At 46.4% G+C, this 23,929-nt stretch overlaps 1 protein-coding gene and 1 long non-coding RNA gene across 11 annotated transcripts in view; one reads left to right on the top strand and one right to left on the bottom strand.

Annotated features, from left to right (window-relative positions):
* The window catches only part of LOC102028183, an 83,383-nt gene extending 67,334 nt beyond the window's left edge, over positions 1 to 16,049 (bottom strand). For all 4 annotated transcript variants that reach the window (XR_001233237.1, XR_001233238.1, XR_260269.2 and 1 more), the window contains exon 1: positions 15,891 to 16,049. This is a non-coding gene — a long non-coding RNA (uncharacterized LOC102028183). The remainder of the gene's footprint in view (positions 1 to 15,890) is intronic.
* The window catches only part of Ablim3 (actin binding LIM protein family, member 3), a 109,856-nt gene that overhangs the window by 76,639 nt on the left and 9,288 nt on the right, over positions 1 to 23,929 (top strand). The window contains exons 8-17 of one of the 7 annotated variants that reach the window (XM_005380619.2): positions 5,107 to 5,165; positions 7,387 to 7,458; positions 11,552 to 11,707; positions 13,264 to 13,293; positions 13,762 to 13,891; positions 14,631 to 14,729; positions 16,060 to 16,107; positions 18,574 to 18,708; positions 19,968 to 20,032; positions 22,351 to 22,498. In XM_005380619.2, the coding sequence (XP_005380676.1) occupies positions 5,107 to 5,165; positions 7,387 to 7,458; positions 11,552 to 11,707; positions 13,264 to 13,293; positions 13,762 to 13,891; positions 14,631 to 14,729; positions 16,060 to 16,107; positions 18,574 to 18,708; positions 19,968 to 20,032; positions 22,351 to 22,498 (942 nt within the window). Of the gene's footprint in view, positions 1 to 5,106; positions 5,166 to 7,386; positions 7,459 to 11,551; positions 11,708 to 13,263; positions 13,294 to 13,761; positions 13,892 to 14,630; positions 14,730 to 16,059; positions 16,108 to 18,573; positions 18,709 to 19,964; positions 20,033 to 22,350; positions 22,499 to 23,929 lie in introns of all 7 variants that reach the window. The other 6 variants (XM_005380622.2, XM_013512341.1, XM_013512343.1 and 3 more) reach the window with 6 other exon arrangements.

The raw sequence follows: 23,929 nt of genomic DNA, 5'->3' as shown, positions 1-23,929 counted from the left end.
AGCCTGTGATTCAGTAAGTGATGTAACAGGATTCAAACCTCTTAAGCATATGATATTAAATAATGCATAGAGCTCCTGATGCACAGGGAAGATTGCAAAAGCCTAGCATGATGTTAAGGATGGTGTTGTTACTACACAGTAACTCAGCAGAAGAGCTTGCTGGGCTCCTTCCTGAAGGGTCAGGACCCTTAGTGATGGAGGCAGAACAGAGTGCCCTCTGGTCTGAAAAAGCAGCCCATCTGCTGGGGGGCAGGGGCAGGAATTTTCTTTTTTATTGAGATAAAATTCACATAACATGAAATTAACCATTTTAAAGCATATAACTTGGTGTCATTTTGTATATTCACGCGTTCTGATGAACATTAGTTCACCTGTTAAGGTAGGAACATAAAATCTCCTATAAAATTGGCTTCTGCATCCCACGACATTCCACACAAGCTCACTACCCCTGAGCTACATCCCCAACCTGATATTCCAAAGAAACAAACCTGGAGTGTTGTCTGGCATTAGCCCTCTGGGCTAATGTTCCAAAACATTTTCATCACCCCAAAATAAAACCCTGTTAAGCAGTTGCTCTCTTTCACTCTCCCTTTCCCCAGTTTCCAGTAATCACCAGTCTGCTGTCTGTCTATCGATTTACCTATTTGGGTAATTCATGTAGATGGAACTTTACAGTATGTGTTCTCTTGCAACTGCCCTTCTACCTGACAGGTTTTCTAGTCATTTATGTTACAGCCTGCATCAGTATGCCATTTTTTTATGACTAAATTGTATTGTATTGTATGGATAAGCCACATCTGTTTATCTGCATGGGGATTTTAAAGGCGCAACTCCAGCGTCCTAATCGGTCTATGTTACAAAGATGGTGCTGCCATCATAAAGGCAGGATGCTGACAAACCTCATCCTACTATGGTCCGGAGAGATCTGGAGAGGAAACATGATTGAGAATTCCCTGGCTAGGATCAGAGGCCAAATCTCAAATGTCAACATCAGTGAGTGTGGAGGGCCAGTAGTTAGACACTGGGAGGATCATGGCAGCCTGCAGGGTCTAAAACAGCCAGATTCGAAAATGTTTAAAATCACACTGTTGACCAAACAGAATGTTCAGCCCAGCTACTTGCAGTCATATTAGTCGCTGCTGTGTTCATAACCCCCGCCAGGCTTTGGCATTTTTACAAGATGCTTTGGCAAATTGAATTTCAAGGTCCAGCAGAGAAGTGGGTGGGTTCCTGAACATTAAAGAACATTCGATCCACCCTACACCCTAGATGTTACAGGTGTGGGGTGTGCTATGACCGGTCAGATAAGACTGCCTGCTGGCTCAGCTAAGGAAGAAAAGCAGCCCTGATACCAGCTTAGGGACTGTTCCAGAGACTCAGATGGCCTTCTCCTGACCAGCTGAGACAGAAACAGCTAATTCTTCACTCACTGTTGTAACCGCCACAGTAGGTTTCACCTGAAGAACCTAGAATTGTGGATGACTATATCAGAGGACAAGAAAGTGTGACTTGTGGACAAGGAGTCTAATGAGGAAAAAAATAAAGTTATAGTCTTGTTTAAATTTTATTTTAAAGAGCAAAAAACAATAAAAATAGTTATACAGAATTTCAAAACAAGATAGTAAGAAATGAACAGTAGTTAATATTTTGCATATTATCTTCAAAGTAGTTGCTCAGATTACAAGATATAGGCATGCAAGACTGATCAAACAATATAAGCACAAACCATTCTTTTCAATGAACCAATAGAAATTAGTAGTGTAAGTGTCTTAGCTATTTTGTATGTGTATATTTTTTTCTTTTCCATGCGTTCTTTTCTCCTTTCCCCCATACCAGTTGTTCAAAGTTATGCTCTTATAAGGTGTTAAAATTCTGTCTTATAAAGTTGGTTTCTATACACATGACATTCCATGCAAGCTCACTACCCCTCAGCTACATTCCCAACCCTACATTCCAAAGAAATAAATGTGAAGTGTTGTCTGGTATTATCCCTCTGGATCTTGTATTTAGAATCATACACCCCCCGGGGAGCTGTTGAATCAGATTCAGGCCCCACCTCCAGGAAACTGGTGGTAGTGGCTCAGCAAAGGGGCCCAGGAATCTGCAGTTTGCCAGACTATCAGGAAGTCATCCACAGGTCACACTTTGACAAACCCCACTACTCCCGTAGTCACTCAGTCTGAAATTGTAACTGTCAAATTAGTGCCTAGTTGGTATTATTTGTCTAACTCTCTGAGTCCAGATTAGAAAATCCAACTGACCTAAAATAGAATATCCTATTTCTTTTATTTTCCACTCAAAGAACATTACTGAGAATCTTCAATTCCTTCAGGTATATCTATAAATAAGGCAGATATGAATTCCTCTCCTGTAGCTTTTTGTTGGGATTATTGGATGGAGAAAATAATCACCTTCTTTATACAGAGAAGACTGTTAAGGTGGAAACATAAAATCTCCAAGGACTGGGGCAGTTGGTAAACATTTTCCACTGTTATTATCATGTAATGAGTCTCCTCAACAATATCACTGTTGAGTATTTCTCACCAAAGCTGTGCGTCCATACTACTAGGGACAAGGAACTTACTATAAGATAAACAAGGCCACTCAGTTCTCGGATGTAAATTTTCCTTCCCTGAAACTTCTGCCCCTTAGTTCTTACTCGACTATATAAGACTTGTAAAGCCTCTTCCCACAGACAGCCATTAAAGCATTCAAAAATGTATTCCACCATTCTGTTTGGTCTTCTCAGGGGAAAGATCCTGCCTTACAGTCTAATTTTGAGTCCCCTCCCTATTCTGGTTACTATACTCCTCTATGTGATCTATCTATTCCATCTTTGTAAAAATTTAAAAATACAATGGTAGGGTCCAACCAGTCATTTATATGTGTCTTTATGAAATGTGCATAGGCCAGGCTTTCTGTTAGCTCAGGGGGGTAAAGTCCACTCAGAGAAAATAATGACCTCTTTGGATGTTATCATGGTAATGTCACATTGTCAAGCTATTGGCCAAGAGAATAAGTTCAGCAGACCATAACGTCACAGGGATCTTCACGAAAAACATGGCTTTTTCTCACCATTGTTTCTCTGAATTTTCTGCCAGCTACCAGCAAATTCCTTTTCAACCCTTTTTTATTAAGATCAAATATTGCGAACTCCTAAACTTATTTTTTTTTCATTTCTAATTATATTTTCTCTTTTCTGATCCCCTTATATTTCTTATATAAAGATTTTTTCATATGGGGAGCGGTGACGCTAATACTACTAGATACATACCATTTGTTGCTCAATTGTATTTCAGATCTGATATGTCAGTGCCATAGAGTCAAAAGGCCAGCAAAACCATCTAGATGAGCTCCTACCCATTTACGCATTGTTTCCTCTCAGGAGGAGTTCTGACCTCTTCACCTTTCCTATGTGTCTTTCACCTGATCTCATGACATTTTCAGGCCTGTGTTCACCTCATCTGTTTCCTACAGTGACCTATAACATGTGTCTCCTGCCAGAGCTACAGTTGTAAACAACTCCTGGTAGATTCAGGAGCAACTCATAGAAAAACCGGAAATGTTCTGTCTACTAACTCCCAAAAGCAAAGATGCCGACCCAGAGCCGGACACACCCTGTGACTGCAGGTTTAAACCACAGACCCAGAATCCCTCTACTGGGTTGTGAGAGCCACTGCATTTTACTTTAGATGGAATTAAACTTTTGAATAATTAGTAACACCCAAGAGTGTCAGCAAACAAGAATTGAAGACTTTTATTCCACAAAAGACAGAAGTGGCCCTAGAATTAGAAATCCTAGAAGTGAAAATCATCTCAAAGACCACACAAGCCTCACCTTCTCTTATTATTCAGCTGAAGGGACTGGGACCCTGAGAGAATGCGTTCGGAGCTGAGGAAAGACAGGAATCCAGGGCTGCTTACTCAGAGCTAACCCTGTCTTTCAGGTCTCACTATTTGACCTTACACCATCCGCCTGTCCCTTAGCCAGTATTACAGTCATTGGGGTGCCAGGCAACAAACCATTTTAGAAAGTATATCCTAGAAACAAAGTCAGACAAACAAATGCCATCTGGGTGCTCAGGAATCTAGCCATTTGCTGGCTTCTCTCCTTTTAGCGCTGGTTACAAAAGGAATGGCTCCAGAGGGATAATATGTTCCTATTTTTCCTTCTAATCCAGGACACCTGTCCCTTCTTTGGGGAATGTAGAATATTTGGGGCCTCTTCTCAACATGTGCCCAACCACCTGTTGCCCATGCCTTTCCAAATTGGCCTCCCTGGGTTGGGGCCAGCCAACTGGACCCCCACCCACCATAAAGTGTGGGCAGTAGCAACACAAGTATCCTGAATTTGAAGAGTCTGGAGTCTCTGAGGAATTAACAGGTCAAGACAGTGCTCTCAGGCTGAATATACACCATGACACGGCCTCCCTTTATAAGAGACAGCTCTGGTAACTCATAAGTCTGTCATAACTCTTTGAAGAGAAAAAGAAGGCTGGAGTTCATCAGTCTGTCATTTTCTTTCACTCCCACTGCCATTCATTCATTCAACAAATATTTATTGACCACCTGCTATGTGTCATTCACTGCCAATCTTCCACTCCTCCATTCACCCCCCAAATATGTATGGACCTCTGCTAAGAGTAAAGTGCCATGCTGGATGCTGTGGAAGATATAACCATGAATAAAGCTCCGTTCCTACCCGGAAGGAGCTCTTGACTTGGTTGGGGTGGTAAATCCACACACTGTTGTGACTTAAGGCTGTCTGTATGAAGAGAAATACAAAGAGCCATGGAACGCAGAGAAGACAGAAGTCACCCCCAACTGGCAGGTAAGAAAGTTGGCGAGAGGATGCCTGTGAGCCCTGACCCTTGAGGAACAGGTAGGATTCGGACATGCTGAAGAAGTGTACGGCTGTTCAAGTTGCTCTTCAGTGTCTAGGGGAAAGAGGCCAGCAAAGAGCTGAGAATGCTGAGGGGTTCTCGTGCCTGACAGCTGGCATATAGGACACATGGGCTGCCCAGGGAGAAAACTGAGGCTGTAGATGGGGTTGAATACTGGTACGTTTGAAAGGTCTGAGTCTTTGTTATTTTCCTGGCCCCTTAGGTTCTGAGGTTTGGCACCCCATCTGCAAACAGGCAGCCCGAGCAGAAAAAAAGTTAAAGGTAAGCAAGCTGGCAAGGACACCAGACCAGCAGTCTTACGTGTCCACATTTTGCTACAGTTTCCGGGAGCTGTGCTTATTCCGGTCAGTGTTCCTTAGACTGCCCACTCCCAAATATCTGCCTGTCTCTTTGGGTATCCTTAATGAGAATGGCTGGCTAAAGGGGTTTGAGGGAGTTAAGACACTGGATGTAAAAACATTTTGAAGACAGTGGAGCACTGTATTCATGTGAGCTGTTAAGTGTGTCTGTATCCAGCAAGGTTATCACCATGCTGATGCTGACCCAGATGGCGGCTTCTCTGAGATGTTCGTGTCATGATTTCCCCCAAATCTAACATCATTTATTAATAATTATAGTTATATTGTCACAGTAACTGATAGTTTACAAACCGTCTTTACAGCCTCTGACTGATTTGATTCCGTTAGTCCCTTAAGGTAGATGGGGCAAGTTTTACCTCCAACTTGCCTGTGAGAAAATCAAGTCTAAAGAGAGTGGTGATTTGTCTGCAACAACACAGCCAGACAAAAGCACTCCCCGTGTCCCTGGGCACACACAGACTAGCTGAGCCCCTAGTCTTTCTGAATTACTGTGTTCTGACAGATACCAGGAAGGCCTATGCCTCTGGGTCCCTGGTACTGCAGGAAATGGGTGAAGTGCCCCAGGCTGCAGGGGTGAAGCCCTGGATTCTTGATGCAGTGGAGGGGGACACTTGGCGTGTGTGACCTTCAGCATGCCTTTACACCCTGGCCTGTGGCTATCAACTTAGCTCTTTGGGACTAAGGTACCTGCTGGAATCTCTTAAAGTAAAAACATACAATTTCTGACCAGCTCCTTAACATACCTCCTTTGCCATGTCATCCACCTACTCTAAGTCTTGTGGAAGAGTTGGTTTAGTGTGTGATTTCTTTGAGCCATGCAAGAATATTTCTCCATTTCTTCCAAGGCCTCTCCCATTTAAAATATAAGGAGACCTACTTGTTCTTTTCTTCCTCAATCTTCTCTTTGAGGACATTTCCCAAATTCGAGTCATTCTTTAAACTCTGATGTTTTTTTCTGTATCTTGCCTCTTCTTGTATCATTATAAATTTAACACTTTTCTTTAAATCAATTTACCACTTTTCATTGAACTAAAATAATTCTAAAATATATGTCAGCAAGTAGAAACTAGTAACACTGGCTATAAATAGAAGATAACCATGAAATAAAACCAATTGCAATGAAATGATTCTTAAGAATAAATCTTAAAAATTGTAGCTAATGTTGACAGCATTCTCTTTGGTTAAAAATAGGAAATTAGCAATTGTTGAGACAGTTGTTGAAATGTATTGGCACCAAATTGAGAGTTCTCCTTGATATAATCAAGAGGATTGAAATAAAATGTTACATTTCGCTCTCTCACTATATGACTCAGTATTATCAAACATTCCACGTAAACTCATCCTCCCAGAGCCACCCCTTGTTCACAATCCAGTTTGGCAAGCACTGTCATGCAGCCCCCTCTTAGCATGCTTTAAATTGTAGGATGAAGGATCTGGGAGGGAACTGAGCAATCTTGAAGCTCAGCCCTTTCATTTTGCACATCAGGAATCCAAGATCTCTAAAATCACAGGGACCATTAATGGTTACTGATTCCCAATCCACTGGCTTTTTCACCACAGCACTTTGTCACTCCTGTCGATGTGCTAAGATTGACATCGTGCTAGGCTGCTGATGGAACTATTAATCCGTCCTTGCTGTTGTTCAGACACAGACTTTTAAAGTCTTTCACTTGGGTTGATGTCACTTTGCAAAAGGTACACTGTAAAGAATCAGCATATTCTTTAATTGTATGAAGTTTAACCTACTTCTACATTTTGAATAAATAAACTACAGAGGAATGAATACTAAGAAATATTATTCATCCAAAGTAAACATATTATTGGCTAGGATAACCCAAAATGAGTTTTATGAGTAATATCCAATTTAAAATCCTCGCTACAAATATAAATAGAAAATAAACTCATATTCTGTCCAGTAGCCTGCAGTCCTATGCATTTTGGATCTAATTCACACTCAGACATTTATTGAAAGGACAGAAAATAAAGAGAAAGTAGAGACACAGCCATTTAACAGTGTTACTAATGTCCCCTGAAGAGCTGTATTCTCGTACCCATCTTCTCCTCCTCACCAAGCCGATAGTGCTGCATCTCACCTCTTCTCTTCTGTCCTGTCTGTCCCACAGCATAGACGGACATCTGAAACTTCCATCTCACCCCCTGGGTCCAGCATCGGCTCACCCAACCGAGTCATCTGTGTAAGTATCACCTTTCAGCTACCAAAGGGCCTTGCTTACACTGGCCTGGCATTTGAAAGGTCGCTAGGGATGATGGAGCTGTCAGGTCCTATCCAGCTGATATTTGGTGTGTCCCCTGTCATATGTTAGGCTCTGTACCAGGTCCTGAGGGTGTAGTGAGGTACAGGAAGGATGTGGACCCTGCTCTGAAGCCTTCAGCCTAGTGAACCGAGAGTTACAGGGATTGTATAGAGCTGCATGGAGCATGAGAAAGAAAGTGCAGTGGCAGCGAGAGCCTCTGTTGAATTAGGAAACCATTGCAAAACGCCTCCTCTCCCATACTTTAATGGGAGCATCTGGCTTATGGAGTTTGTGGAGAGCAGAGCAGTACAAAAACTGGAGACCAGAGTGGTATTTAAGGTGGTCACTGAGAGGATAGTGACACAGAGGGAGTAGTTTGTGATGAAGAGGCAGAAGGGAGAAGAAAGCTGTATGCAGGTGGAAACACAGCATGAAGGATTTGCAGGCATGAGAAAGAACTTTCCAATTGTGTGCAAGATCCAGGGGTGATGTAGACCACTTTCAGGTGCCTGTGCTCCCATCTCCAGAGCCATTCAAATACAGGCTCAGAATCTGCCAGGGATGAGGCTGACGGAACAAGAGGTGAGCTAGATAACCACAGAGGTCCAATGTACACATAATTTATTCCTTCAGTCAATTTATTCCTTCCTGTGCTGAGCTCCTGTACTATGCACTGTGCTCTGCACTGAGTAAATGGTGGTGAACAACACTCAGCCGATACCTACCCTCATGCCGTTGGGCGCATCATGCCATGAAGTAACTGGCCACAGTTATGACAAGGGCCAGGACAGAAAAACACAGGATTCCCTGATGAAGCCATCGCCAAACAGAGAGACCTGAGCACCTAGGACCAGTTGGGATAAGGCCTTCCAGAGGAAGAAGCACTTAAACTCGTGAGGGATAAACAGAATTAAGCCAAAGAAGGTGGGAAGGCAGGGAGGCCAGGGCGGACTGCAGCGAGCAGCAGGTGACATTCTGATTGACTCTGCGGCGTTCCAGCCTTCCACAAATCAAAGGAACCAAGAAAGCCAGAAACGTGGAGGAATCGTTGAGAGTAAGGAACCCACTAGCCTGGGGTGGTCCCTGGTAGGATGGCTGAAGCATTACCCCAAATCTACATCTGGTTTCCTCTTCGATCCCTGGGTAATGCCCATTGATGGGATGATTTCCTTTCCTTCTTTCCTCCGATTAAATGAAAAATTTAAGATTTAAGAATTATTGACTGCAACTTCAGTATGAGCCAGTACTCCCATGTGACTGGCACAGAAGAAAAGCATTCTTTGCTTTCTTTTTTTGTGGTGCTGGGGATGGAACCTAGGGCCAGACAGAGGCCAAGCAAGAGCTCTGCCACTACACCACACTCCCAGCCCCAAGCAAGCTACTTCGATCCTAAGCTGACAGTTGCTGTCTGGGATAAGAGAGAAGATAGTCCTCCTGGCACTACGAATGAGATCAAGCCAAAGCAGGCTCAGTGGGCTTAGTTTCAGAGCCTGCACTGTGAGAAAGCTATTGACAAGTGTGAGCATGTCTCCGGAGGAGAATCACCAGGTATGAGAGCTCAGGGTGTCACTGCACTAGAATGGCAGTAATCGCCCCCTGGTTCCCTGTGCTACTAAGAAGCCTGGTTACTCCTGATGGCATGGTCAGGCCCTGATAATGTTCACCTCTGAGTCTTGGAGAAAGCCTGCTAGAGCTATGAGGAGCAGCTCACCTACAGATGAACGGTGGCAACTCGGGGCTAATCCACTGAGATCAGTTGCCCTGCACATCTGTGTCCTCCATGCTCTCTTTCAGCCTCTGTGTGCTTTAGTACAGCTACCCTGTCACATGCATGTCACATCAGGCACATTTAAGTCAGACCACTCCAAATATGGCTTCCAAATTGGGGGCGGGAGCCCCATGCACATTAGGAACATATACCAGACATAAAGATGGAATATTAGTTTCATTACATAGACACTTGAGATTTGGCATCAAAATGTAATCATTGGTGAACTTGAAGTGGATGGGTTCTTTGAAACCAGTTCTTTTTCATTTTCCAACTTTGTCCCATCCCCCACTGACTTCTAGAATCATCTTCAGGTGGTTTGACTCCCACAGGTTCCCTTGCTTCCTTCCTGACTGATTACTTTAGGATGCCACTATTCAATCACTGTGCCTCCAGACCTGAGGCTCATTTATAGCACTATGAATAAGGCAGCTGTGGGCAGAAATATAAATATAGTATTTTTGAGGTTTGGAGAAAAGTGCTTAGATGACTGTGCATGCAGATGAGTTTGTAAGATGCCAGGAGTTCTCAAGGTCAGGATCTAACATCCCAGGACAAAAGGCAACAATGAATTCTCCATATAAAGTTCCCTTTATGCACATACCCAAATTTGTTAGAGGTGTGAGTGTCTGTACCAAGCCAGCTCTGGCAAAAATCATACAGCACACTTCAAATGAGAGTTCTGCTCAGGGGGGGTTTCATGGAGGGTCAGGGGCCCCCCAAGGAAAAGAGAGATATCCAAGGACTTCAGCAGTGGATACTGCTGCCACCCTAGACATAAAGACACAAGGGAAAGGAGCAGTGTGACCAGGGCTGGCGAGAGTGGAGCTGTGGAACAGCAGCCACCAGGTGGGAGTCACGTCCAAGGCACAGCTGGGCAGGAAGGTGGCAAGGGAGTGATATGTCAGCCCCTTCCTCCACTCACCCTCCTGTCTGCTGGTGCCTCCCATTGGCCAGACCTGCCTGAGAGCAACAGAGGCTGTGATGCAGCGCAGGGGGCTCAGGGCACACACCCAGGCAAGAAAGGGTAGACAGTGAAGCTAGGGACAATGGAGAATAAATAGTCTGTGCCAGGGAATGAGTCAGGGGTAGTACAGTGAAAAGGCCTTGGGAAGTTTCTTAAATAGTGAAAGATACTTGTGAAAGCTGCTTATAAGATACTTGTGAAAGCTGTTCTCCCTAAGGTAGCCAAGCCCTGAGACTCTACTTAGCCCTTTGGCACTGGGAGATCCTCATGAGGATTTTGTCCGCAGTGGCCTCAAACTTAATCGGCCTCACCTCAGGACTTTCCAGACCATAGAAGTTACAGGAAAGTAACCATCCTGGCTGGCCAGAGCAGGAATCAGGTCACAGAGGAGACAGCTGGCAGACAGAGGTGTAGAAAGGACATGGCCTCAGAAGCCACAGGAAGTGGGCTGCCACTTGAAAGGGAAGCTGTCTTCTAATCCACATACCACTACAGCACTGGACTCAGGCAAAGTCCAGAAGTTTGAGGTTTTGTTCAGTTCCTTGTAAGGGGCAACTTTCCAAGTCTAGCCTCCAGATGGTACAAAGCAGTGAAACCCCATTCTAGGAAGCCAGAAGGGGTGGGGGCTCTTGGGTAAGACTACCTGGGTTCAGCTGAATTTTGCTACTTATTGGCTGTGTGATTTCTCTGTGCCTCTGTTTCCTTATTCAAAATTAAGATAATATAACTTGAATATTAGAGTCGTGAACTGTATACATGAGCTGAGTTAATCCATATAAGGGACTTGTGACAGCATAGCTCACAATATGCGCTTGCCAGATGTTAATTTATGTTTTACTCCATGATAACTTTTGTCTTCACCATCTTCTTCTTGGGGTTATCCTCACTGTGGGGTTGGAAGACAGTCAGCCTACAGATTGTGTGCTTCAGACTGGATTCAAAGATACCAGCTGAACAGTGCAAGCTGTGGAATATTTTGAGCCTCTGTTTCCTCATCTGGGACAATAGGAATGATATGGACACTTCATAGAGGTGCTGTGACATTTAGAGGAGATAATTCTTGTAAAACGTGGAGCCTTAAAAACGACATGTGCTCAGTAACTGTTAATCCTTTTGAAATGGATGGCCTTTAAGATCATTCCTACTCTGGTAATCTGTAACTCTTCACTTCAATACTAGTATTTTGTCTTTAGTGGAAACTAGCCAAGCTTGCTCCTCTTCTACCTTGTTTTTGTTTCCTTTTTCTCTTTTCCCTCCTATCCTTCAACTTCTTTCCTGCCCATTTCCCTCTTCCCCAGGCCAAAGTGGATAATGAGATCCTTAATTACAAAGACCTGGCAGCTCTTCCCAAGGTTAAGTCCATCTACGAGGTACAACGCCCTGACCTCATTTCCTACGAGCCTCATTCCAGATACACGTCCGACGAGATGCTGGAGAGGTGCGGCTATGGAGAGGTACCGCATCTTGCCCTTCTCTGCCGGGCTGTTGAAGGCGCTGAGGTCCCACTGGGGTCTCTAACTCCCTTCATCGTCAATGGCTTGGCCTCCACAGTGATGGTCCTCAGACTCGTCTGAACTGGCATTTATAGCCAACATTTAAAAATCAAGAGATTTCATCCAAAATCCTGGCTTTCTGGCTTTTTCTAAAATCAGGCATTAAACATATTTTTACTGTCAGGAGATGGGTAGCAGCACTACCTATAAACAGGACTTGGGCTCTCCGTTCTACCCAGTCCACACACATACACCTGTTCAATCCCACGTGGAACTAAAGACCTGGAAATGGCCATTGTTTTTCTCACAATGAAGGGATTCTACTTATACTCAGCCCAAGACTCTTATCCCCAGCTAGGCTCAGTGCCTGCCGAAGCTCAGAAATTCCTAGGTAAGCACGTTCTGTCAGCTTTGCACCTGACTGCAAGCCCCTGTGGTCTAAGCAAGAGGTTCATTTATAAAGGTTTATCAAATGGTTTTAGAAGTCAGTACATGGTTGCTAAAAATTTCTCTAGAGAAGGCACTGTGGGCATCACATTCGTCACACTGGGGATCCTGGTCATCTACAGCCCAGGAGATTTCTAACCCCATCCCAAGCCCCCTGGGCTGCAATAATTGGAGAAGAAGGAATTCTGGGCCTGTAGGCAGGATCCCAGGTTCCTGTCCCAGAGCCACCACTAATTAGCTGGTGTCCGGTGCTCCATTTGGTTGGATAGTCTGAGGTTCTCTGAGCTGTGATCCCTGAAATGGACCAGGAGAAGAAGCACCAAGTGTTTATAGAAGCTGATTCTCTGAAATTGGAAATGGTCAACCAGGATCCATGGGCCACAGCCAGCCACCAGATGTTTCGATTCACTCACAGTATCTTTGAGAAATGTAAATTAGTTGTCAACATATAAAGCTTGGGAAATTTCACTTAAGAATTTGCATTTCTGACTTGTCTGGGAAATTAAGAAGCTGGTCAGTGCTAGGCGTAGGGCATGACCTTCTAAGGCAGAGTGGCAGCTACCCTGTCTAGTCAGGTCACACAGTCTCCAGTTTGTGTACCACACCCCGGCTCCACTCCCTTGCTGGTGGCAGCAGCTTGGCCCTTGGTTACCCCTGCATTTGGATGCTTTTCCCTGGACATTGCTCATGGCCACAGAAGGATAATGAACCAGGAGAGGCAGGAGGGTTGTGGAAATAGCTCTGAACTTTTGGTAGAGAAACCTGAGTCCAAGCCAAGACCCACATCTCCTCCCTGAGAGGTCCTAGTGGCCCTAGCCCTCCTAATACCTCCCCGGGCCTTGCTTTCTCCAGATGTACAAGGGGGAACACAGTATTAAAGTATTCTGCTTCATATCCACAGTTCTGACATCCTGGAGTTCTGAATGAGGCATTATCTGGGGAGGGGCACCAAGGGGTAGCTGCAGGCCCTCTCTTTGCAGAACCATTTAACCTTATCCTGTCCCTTCCTCTTACCTTCCTCTCTCTCCCTTTGCTCCCTCCATGGCTGCCTTCAACTCTTCACTTCTAAGTCGCTGGGAACATTATCTCCCTACTCACAGGTAATTCAGCTGGTATTGACAAAGGTCAGGGAGACCTTTGAGTTCTTGTGTCCCTCTATGCTCACCAAGAAAGGTCCTGTCCCTCTATGCTCACCAAGAAAGTTCCTTAACACCCCAATGGGCTTGATCCTGGCTCCAAGTGCCTGCCTCAACTAGGGCAAGGGCCTAAGGGGTGGTAATGATTGGCAGAGAACCTAAGGTGCCCTTCCACCAGAGATGGTCTTCCTTGTGTCCCTGTGACCCCTGGTCAAGACTCCAGGGACTGACCTGTGGGTTCTATCCAAAGACTTCAAGTAATGCACAAAGGTCCTAAAAATTCTCTGCCACCCTCCTCAGGTTATGTGCATAACTCAGAAAAGGAGTCTCTGTATTCATGCCCCAGCCCCTAGAATCCCCAGTTCCATTTTGTGTCCTCGCTACCTACAGCGGTTGGACAGAGTCAGCTCACAGTCCCTTCTCCTCCTGCAGGACATCTACGAGAACCTGGACCTCCGGCAGAGACGGGCTTCCAGCCCAGGGTACATCGACTCTCCCACCTATAGCCGGCAGGGCATGTCTCCCACCTTCTCCCGCTCACCTCACCATTACTACCGCTCAGGTAAGGAAGGCAAAGCTCCCTGAGGGAGCCCCAGGGGCAGTGCAGCAACTTGGTGTCCCTGAGGTGCAGAGACAGCACAGGCTACCCCAGGATCTCCATGGCAATATGGCCTTCTGGAGACCTGTGACCATTCAAGTGACTGTCTGGGCCTGACTGAAGCTCTGGGATGTCCCTAGAAGGGGGAAGGATAGGCAGCAGGGAGGTGGGTGCTGCCAGGAGAAGGGAGCAGCAGGCAGCCTGACATCCCTGGCTGGAAGAACACTCTATCCTCATGCTTTGGCCTTCCCCATCCACACAGTAGACCCAGACTAAATGCCTGAATGTAGCGTGGCCTTCACCCAAGGGTCCAGCCCCCACCCAGACAGTCAAGACAGTCTCAGTCAACCCGGGCTGGGGGTGAAGCAGGTCCTGGAGGGAAGAAAGGGGCAGTTATCGGGGGAGCCCATCAGGGAGGTGGGGAGCTAAGTAGACCCAGAAGATACCTGACTGAGGCTCAGCAGAGTTGACCCTTACAACCCATGAGCTGTGGTTTGGGGTCAAACGAGGAAACAGGTGGAGCTTGTCCCTGCAGAGCAGTGCATGGAGAGCACATGCTTCTTCCACCGGAGCTGAGCACGCCGGGATGCCCAGCCCCCCACCTCGCTGTCATCACCTCACCGCTTCTTTAACTGCCACTGCATTAATGCTTGTTTTCTCTGTGCCTCTGTTCTCTCTGGGGACCAATGCCTCCGTGCTCCAGGGCCCGAGAGTGGCCGGAGCTCTCCATACCATAGCCAGTTAGATGTGAGGTCCTCCACTCCAACCTCTTACCAGGCTCCCAAGCACTTTCACATCCCAGGTAGGCGCTGCAGCCTGGCTTCCCAGCATGGGTGCATGCTCTGGGGGGTGCTGGGCACCTGACCTCCCGCTCGATGCTGCACAGGCACCGGGGAGAAGCTGGTTCTGGGGGCCCTCCCTAACCGTCACCCACGCTAACCACCTCCCAGCCCCAACATGCCCACAGGCTTTAGTCTCCCCGATTGACTAAACCAACCTTGATGAGGTCCACAAGGAAGCCACACACAGACAAAGAGTCACAGGCAGAAAGTGTGAAATGCCCAAGCGTGGCAAGCCCAGAGGGCCATGACGAGTGCAGTAATGACATAGTGATGGAGGCTGCGGGCATCAGAGCTTTGAGCACTGAATCCCAATCCTGCTTCCCTGAGCCTCTGCCACCCTGCAGGTACAGCCAGGCACTCTTCTAGGCCCCGAGGTCGCAACAGGGGTCCCTCAAGCCTGGATCCTGCTTTCATGGAATGTATATTCTAATGTAAAAATTAACCCCCCAAAAAAGTGGAAGGACACTCTCAGGAGATGATAAATGCTATAAACATATTTTTAAAAAGCCAGGTCACCATGTGAAAGTGACTCGGGTAGGGAGGCAGGCTAGGCAGAGTGGTCAGAAGGGCTTCTTGGAGGAGATGACATTCAAGCTGAAGGAAGAGAAGGAATCAGCTCAGGAAAATCCCAGCAGAAAGCAGACAGGCAGAGGCAGCAGCATGCACAAAGCAGGTGTGACTGGAGGAGGTGATCGGAGGTGGGAGGAAGGCAGGGGCCAGCTGGCCTGGTAGGTGTGGTCTTGCAAGACAAGGTCTCACCCCGAGTTACAGCAGAGTCAGGCCCAGACCCTGCCTTCCAGCTCTGAGCTCAGCTTTTCACTCCCCACTCACTCTTGCCGCAAGAGCTCGGCCTGCTGTTTCATCTCTACTTTCCCCAGCTGCCCCAGAGGGGTCCCATGCTGTCTGGTTTTGAGGGAGGGAGAGGGAAATAACGCTGAAATGTGGCTGCAGCATTCCGGGGACTGTCACATGAAACAAGGTGTGACCACTGGGAAGGACAGTGGACACCTTCCTGCATGGGGTCTGCTGCGCATGCTCCCCACCCATCCCGCATGCCCACCATTTAGCCCCATGTCTCTTCTTTGGCACCATTTGTACCATCCACCCCTCCCCCCATTTACCTGGAGCCTGTTGGGGTGAGATTGGAGGTTCAACTCTGGAGAAAGATGGTGCCCCTTGAGTGAAGTTGCTGACACTCTCTCTTTTCAGAGATCAACTGACCAAGTACCGTCTCCTTCTCTCCTGTCTTTCTCTCTCCTCCCCATTGCCCCTTCCTGATCTGTCTGGCAGCTGGAGAAAGTAACATCTACCGGAAACCCCCGATCTACAAACGGCATGGTATGGTCAGAGGCAGACAGGGCTTGGCCGAAAAGGAAAGGGGAACTTTAACCGTCTCTGCAGATGACTCTGCAGAGGCCACCAGAAGCAGCCCAATGCAAGGCCACAGCCTGATCCTACTGTCTGGTGTCCTTGACTCATGATCAGAGTAATTCTTACAAAACACACGTAGCCCTAGGGGAATTATATCTCCAAGACAGTGATACCCAAAAATATTTATTAGAACTATATGGGATGTATATAGATTCCTAGACCCCACTCTATTTTTTTGTGTGTGGGTACCAGGGATCAAACTCAGGAACTTGCGCTTGCCAGGTAGGCGCTTATGCTACTGAGCTATATCCCCAGCTAGACCCCACTCTAAATTGACTGAATTCTGATTTTGTATTTTTAACAGTTTTTATCTATGATTCTGATATCCAGCTCAGCCCTGAAACCACTGTTCTAAGGTATTTGCAGTCAGTCTCCTGAGAGACCATCTGCTCCTTAGAGACTTATTAAAAAGGGATGTTCCTTACCCCCCTCCAAGTCCCAGATGCTCTTAATTAGAGATACTCAGAGTCTGGCCCAGGATCTGCACTAACCAGTTTTGTTCATAATCCCCGCCTACACTCAGTATTAGAACCACAAACCCCTTCATCACTGAGCCCTCCTGCTCATTTTTGCAAAAGCCCTTACTGTGCTTCAATTGAATAAGCACATCTCTCCCTTTGAGGGTGCAGAGGAGTCACTGCCATCCTGAGCATCCTTACTTACTCACAGATCTAATTGGATAACAGAGGGGACCACCAATTTGGATGAGCTTGGAGGTTGACCAAGCAGTCCTGTGCCAGCTGATGCAGGGGGTAATGCAAGTATAAATAGTGGTTCTGGCGCTCAAGACCCTGAAATTTACACAAACATCCTCAGTCTCCAGGGGCTGATCAGGGGCTCAGTGAGCCCCTGGGTTCTGTGGGCATGTGCATGTGTACACACCGCCATGGAAGACATGCTATGTGCTCCAAGTGGCCATGGAAAAACACCGTCCTGACCAGATTTGGTTTGGCTTTCCATCCCAAAATGCCCTCGTGTTCCAACCTTCTCAGGGCTTCATGAAGTCTCCAGCTGGACCCTTAGGGGTAGCACCAGAGCAGGCTTAGGGGTCCACGGTGGAGGTCCATGCATGGATGAGAGGGCAGATAAACTGGCAAAATGCAGCCGACCAGCAGGACTGTGCAGAAGCCAAATCAAAGGAGGATTCACAAACTTTGGCAGCAAGTGCTACTAGGGAAGGCTATGAAATCCTGGCTGGCTGAAGGCAATTACCCTCTGCTGCTCTGACTCCATGGAACATAGAGTTTATCCCTAAAATTTCCCTGTAGCTCTCTTTCAAATTATTGCAGTGTCATGATAGTTTCTGCTCTCTCACTCGGTCTCTGTCTCTGTGTCTCTATCTCTATCTCTCTCTGTATTTGTCTGTCCTCTGTCTCTATCTCTCTCTACCTGTCTGTCTGTCCTCTGTCTCTATCTCTCTCTATCTCTGTACCTGTCTCTCTGTCTCTGCCTCTCTCTCCCTCTCACCCTCTCTTTCTCCCCATCTCCCTCTCCCTCTCCCCCTCCCCTCTCCTCTCCCTTCCCCTTCCCCTCCTCTCTCCTTTCCCCCTTCCCTCCCATCTCCCTTCCCCCTTCCTCTTTCTTCCCTGTCAGCCTGTATCCAGGCTTTGGACCACTCAGCAGGTATTTGTGCCTACAGTGGATTTTCTGATCACCTAGTTGTGGGCTTACTTCAGATAGAAGCTTGAATCCAGGTTCTACCTGAACCAGAACACTAATTCCAACACTTACAAATCAGAAAACTGAGGCAGAGGTGGGCAGGTTTTTGCCCAGTGTTGCACGTGAGCTAAGTGGCAGAACTGGAAATGGAGCACACCTTTGCTGACATGCTGTCCAGTGCTTTGGGCCATTTTGCCCCCCGACCCCCACAGTCAGGATGTGGCATTTCAGGATGTAAGGAGAAGGCAGACTTGCCTTTCATTGATCCTGGCCCTGCCTGGAAACTCCCTCCTAGATGTGATTCAAATCCATAATAAGGCAGGCTTCTAAAGGGCCAGGAAGGAATGGGCTGAGCTCACCTGTGACTGCTGCATCTTCTATTAAGGATATAGCTTCAGTGTTTGCTAAGGAACAGACAGAGGAGTCCATGGAATGAGCTGAAAGGAGCCTTAGCTTGGGTTTGATCCAGTTCTGAGGCAAACTGCTCTGTGGACTTGAGCAAGCCCCTTCCCCTGTCTAGCCATTATAAAATAAGAGGTTGGCCCAGGGCTTTTCCAGCTCCAATGCTCCATGTCCCAGACTTTCCTAAGAGAGACCCCTGACCCCGAAGTGACCTGTCACCCTTGGACTGAGCCTGGCAGGGACAAGGAAAGGGTGCATGTTCCCAGCCAGGCACTCTGCCTTCCTGAAGCACTCTCCTTGGTTTCTTTGCAGGTGATTTGTCTACAGCAACTAAGAGCAAAACAAGTGAAGACATCAGCCAGTCCTCCAAGTACAGTCCAGCCTACTCACCAGACCCCTACTATGCTGCGGAGTCTGAGTACTGGACCTACCATGGGTCTCCCAAAGGTAGCATCCCCATAGGTCCCTGGGGCCAGAGCCTTGGCTCCTATGCCAGGAACTAGGGAGGTCAGGACAGTCACCCATTGCTTCACACAATCATTCTGAAAAAGAATGCTTAGAAGAGCTACACTGGGGATTTTTATTCATTCACAGCAGGTATTAAGGGCCAGCCATGGACCCTAGGGATAAACTAGGTAATAAATTAGACGAGGTTCCTGCCCTTGTGAAGCAGACATAGGTCCCAACTGAAAGAGGGAAGTGATACCCAAGAGATGGGAAAGTTGTTGTCCAGGGTATGCTGTCCATCCAGAGGGTAGCAAAAGCTCAGATGCAGTGACTCAGTTGCCATAGGAAGGGTGCAAGGAGGTAAGTCAGCAGGGAGTGTAGAAACATATCCACAAACACCACATCTGCAGAGACGTGGATTGGGAAGACAGGTTCCACTGGAGGAAAGGAAAGGCTGTCTGCTTAACCTTGAGCTTGGAGAGGGACAGGAGCTGGTGTGGGTATGAGGTCTTTTGAGTGGAAGTAAGGATTTTGATTATTATCCTAAACAGTGAAAACTATTGGAAGTAGTGACATAATCACAGTTATACTTTTGAGAGGCCACTTTGGCTTTAGGGCAAAAAATAGTTTGGAGAATGGAAAAAGGGAAGATGTGGGAAGATGGAAGGCTCTAATAAGTAGGCACCCTCATCCACTGGGAACCACCCCTCCCACTCAGACAGCCAAGCTGTTCCTTTCATGTATTGGAGAGGAGGTCTTCAAGATCCTCTTTGATTCAACACTTACTAATGGAGTGTCTAGTCTAAGCAAGCTTCGTGCACACTCAGCGATGAGCCCTTCATTATCCTCAGACAATTCTCCATTTAGAAAGGAGGTAACACACAGAAATAATTTTAACCCAAAGTGGACAGAGACCAGAACACATGGGGGTAAATGCTCAGAGAGTGCAAGAGCAGAACCCCTTCCAGAATGTGTCTTGGGTGAGATTATTGGGAGGAAGGAAAGGAGGGATGGACAGAGAGAAGAAAGGAAAGAAAGAAAGGAGGAGAAGAGAGAGGAAAAGAGAGGGGAGGGGAGAGGAGAGGAGAGGAGGAGAGAAGAGAGGAGAGAAAGGGAGAGGAGAGGAGAGGAGAGGAGAGGAGAGAAGAGGAGAGGAGAGGAGAGAGGAGAGGAGGGAAGTGAGGTCAATCCATTGGCTTCAAGCAGGGCAGGCTGAGTGGGGAGAATATACTAGAGCTCATCCCATGGTCCTTCAGCAGTGCCCCGAGCCAGAAGGTTCTCATCTGGAGGAGAGGAGGACGACTTTGACCGCAGCATGCACAAGGTGAGCAGACCACATCACCAAATGAGGATCTCAGAGGATTTTTTTCATTTACAAGTGTCAAAAACCAAATTCAAACTCACTTAATAGGAAACAAAAAGAATTGCATAACTTTGTAGAACTGAAAATTTAAATGGTAGGATTAGCTTCATTCATATAACTAGATCTAGCTGCTCCCCCCAAAATTCCATAGGGGTGTTGCATGTAGTAAGTTCCTTCCTTTATGGGGCTTACCTCTGTGCTGGTTTCATGTTCAGACAGGTTCTTTTCATGTAGCAGTAAGTGGGCACCACCTTCACGAATTGCTGGTGAGAATGTAATATGGTCCTACCACTGTGGAAAGCAATTCCTCAGAGGGTTAAACATAGAATTACCACAGGATCTAGCAAGTCCATGTTCAGGCACATACCCAAAAGAACTGAAAGCATGGACTCAAACATGTTCATAGCAGCACTCGCCACAATAGTCAAAAAGTAGTTATAACCCTGTCTTAGTTACTTTTCTTATTGCTGGGACAAAATACCTAATACCCAAAATTAAAGGAGGAAAGGTTTATTTAGCTCACAGTTTGTAGAGGTTTCAATCCATAATTGGCTGGCTCCAAGGCAGGGTGGCAGGGGAGACAGGGTTTGCATAGGAGAAATAGTTCATGGTAGGCAGAAGGTAACAAAGCACCAAGAGAGCACCACAGCTCTTTCTAGCCCTTACATCTTATCTAGACTACTTAGGGTGGATAGCACTTACACCCTTAGTCCTATTGCCCTTGATCCTAGCATTGCACTATGAATCAACCCCAGTGTCACACACTCTAGATCCAGCCACCTCTAAAAAAAACCCCACCTATGACTGCATAAGGCTTTGGAGGGACATCTGAACACAAGCCATAACAAACCCAAATGTCTATCAACTCACAAATGAATAAACAAAACATGGGATATTTACACAATGGAACATTACTCAGCCATAAAAAGAATGAAGTAAGTAGTGATGCATGTTCCAATGTGTATGAATCCAAAATGCATAATCCTAGTGGAAACAAACACACAAAATCCCATATATCAGGGCTGGGGATGTAGCTCAGCGGCATAAACACTTGCCTGGCAAGCCTGAAGTCATGAGTTTGATTCCCGGTACCAAAAAAAAAAATCCCATATATCATGTGTTTCCATTTTTTTTAATTTTAAGAAGAATTATAAAATACAATAGCAAAATACCAACAACATAGACAAAAAAAAACAAAGCAAAAACAATAAAAATGATACATGGTTTCAGAATAAAATGACAGGAATTAACAGTGGCTGTTATATTACATATTGTTACCTTCAATGAAGTTGCTTAGATTATCAGATGTAAGAATGTAAGACTGATCAAACTATTAAAGAGAATAAAAAATAAAAACCAAACAAAATGTTAGAAACAACACAGAGTTTCACTAAACAAGATGGTAGGAATTCATCAATGGTTGTTATATTGTGTATGAAAATATCCAAAATAGGCAAATCTATAGAGACCTAACGGAAGTTGATGTTATCAGGGCCCAGGGGAGAGAGGAATGGAGAGTGGTTGTTTAATGGATACAGAGTATTCCTTGGGGGTAGTAGAGATGCTTGGAAAGATGGAGGTAGTATTGGCACAACATTATAAATTTACTAACGGCCACTGAATTGTTCAGAGTCAGCTCTCTGTATCTGCAGATTCCACGTCATGGATTCACCAACTGCAGATAGAAAACATTTTTTAAAAATTGTCTATACTGAACCTGTGCAGACTTTTGTCATTATTCCCTAAATAGTACAGCGTAACAGCTATCACATAGCATTTCCATTGTGTTGTTTGAGTAATCTAGAGATGATTTAAAGTACACAGGAGGATTGCAGAGGTGAGTTGCAGGTGCTACTCCATTTTATATAAAGACTTGAGTGTCTGCAGGGTTTGGTATCCTTCAGGAGTAAGGGAGTACTGTGATCAATGCCCTATGAATACTGGGACAGGATTGTACTTCAGAATGGTTAATTTTAGGTTATGTGATTTTCACTTCAGTTTTCTAAATGGCTGTGTGCCTGTCATTAAACCAATCACTGTGGTCAGGCTAATGTGACTGTCACTGCCCAGCCCTGCTTCTTTGTGCCAGCTCCACAGCCTCTCCCAGACCTCAGGGCTCCTTGCAGGAGGCAAAGCCTGGCCTGCAGGAAAGCAGGGTGCTGGAGGCAAAACTGACAGAGGCTGCCTGTAGAGGATGGAACACTGAGCCTTTGCCTAACCTGTCCCATCTCAGGTCATCCACTTCCTTCTGACTTCATCTTGCTCCTCTCCACCCCTAGCTCCAGAGTGGAATTGGCCGGTTGATTCTGAAGGAGGAGATGAAAGCCCGCTCGAGCTCCTATGCGGATCCCTGGACCCCTCCCCGGAGCTCCACCAGTAGCCGCGAGGCACTGCACACAGCTGGCTATGATATGTCCCTCAATGGCTGTAAGCACATCTGTTGGCTGTTCACTTTGAGTCAGGCGTATTGTGAGGCACAGCCTAAACATCCTCTGCTTCTTCCCAGAAGCCCCATACAGTAGATCCCTGTATTAGTCAGTCATGTTTCCAGTTGCTGAGACACAACTTAAAGGAGCAGTTTAATTTAGCTCAGGCTTCAGAGAACTCAGTCTATGGCAGTGATGGTGGAGCTATGGCACATGTGCTGCAGCCGACTGTTTGTTATTACTGAAAGCCCTTGAAGGCTCCCCATCACTGGTCTATGGTCTTGTGGCTCCAAAGCAGGAACATCAAGGCATAAGATCATGGTAGAGCAAAGATGCCTCGTTCATGGCACCTGGGAAACAGAGCAGGGGAAGAGCACCAGCCAGGAAATGTCCAGGGACTATATATAGTACCCAAAGCCACACCTCCATGGGTCGCCCAGAAATACCCAGAAGTGTGCTCCATCAGGCCCCAGCAGGGGTCTCAAAGCCAGCCAAGTTGACTGAATTTCCATCCTAACAGCCACAATCCCCCGCTTACTACAGATGGGGAACTAAGCTCAGAAGCCTTCGGGAACTTGCCCTAAATCACTGAGCATATAAATGATGGCACTCCTCTTTCCTAAAAGTTTTGTTGGAATGCAGCCAGCCCCAAATTCAATCTCTTAGCCTAAAAGGGGATCAGGAGAGGCTCACCACAGAGGTTAGCCCAGACCTACACAACCTCCTGCACCCCCGGTGCCGCTTTGGGAGCCCCTCTTGGGTCTGGAATACAAGCGTGGTAAGGGAAAGATGAGGCAACAGCTGAGCCCAAACTCTGCCCTGAACTCTTCTTTGAGCCTTCTTAAACGGTGGCTTCCAGTGAGGCTCAGTGTAAAACAAAAGCAAACCTTCTAATACTGCGTACTTTTCTGCTACTTCCCTTTTCTTAACTTTGGTGGGACTCAGTCTTGCTGGGAAATCCCATCTCAGATCAGTACTTTTGTTTTTTTGAGACAGGGTTTTGCTATGCAGTTCAGGCTGTCTTTGAACTCACTTTGTAGCCCAGGCTGGCCTCAAACTCGCAGCAGTCCTCCTGCTTTAGCCTCCTGAATGCTGGGATTACAATGTGTGCCACCATGCCCCGCCTAGATTAATACTTGGTGGGCAATAAAAGATGTCATTTATTACATTCTTGGGTGCCAAGAATTATCATTCTTGGTCTTCACAGTTCCCAACAGTGCAGAGATTATTATCACTCACTTTATAGACAAGACAGCTGAAACTACGTCTCTTACCACTAAGATTATGTCGGAAGCCACTAAGAGACTGAGCCAGGGTCAGACCTGACTTAAAGTGACCTAAGGCCATGAGCTTTTCCGTCTTCACCTTGCTCCACCCTTGACCTTGATGAGACTGAAGCCAGTGGGTGTAGTGTGATGAGTGTTATATGTCA

This window comes from Chinchilla lanigera, unplaced genomic scaffold (assembly GCF_000276665.1).
Source record: "Chinchilla lanigera isolate Chin_1 unplaced genomic scaffold, ChiLan1.0 scaffold00014, whole genome shotgun sequence".
Classification (NCBI taxonomy): domain Eukaryota; kingdom Metazoa; phylum Chordata; class Mammalia; order Rodentia; family Chinchillidae; genus Chinchilla; species Chinchilla lanigera.
Note: the sequence above shows the minus strand (reverse complement) of the source record. Positions and strands in the feature narration are given on the sequence as shown.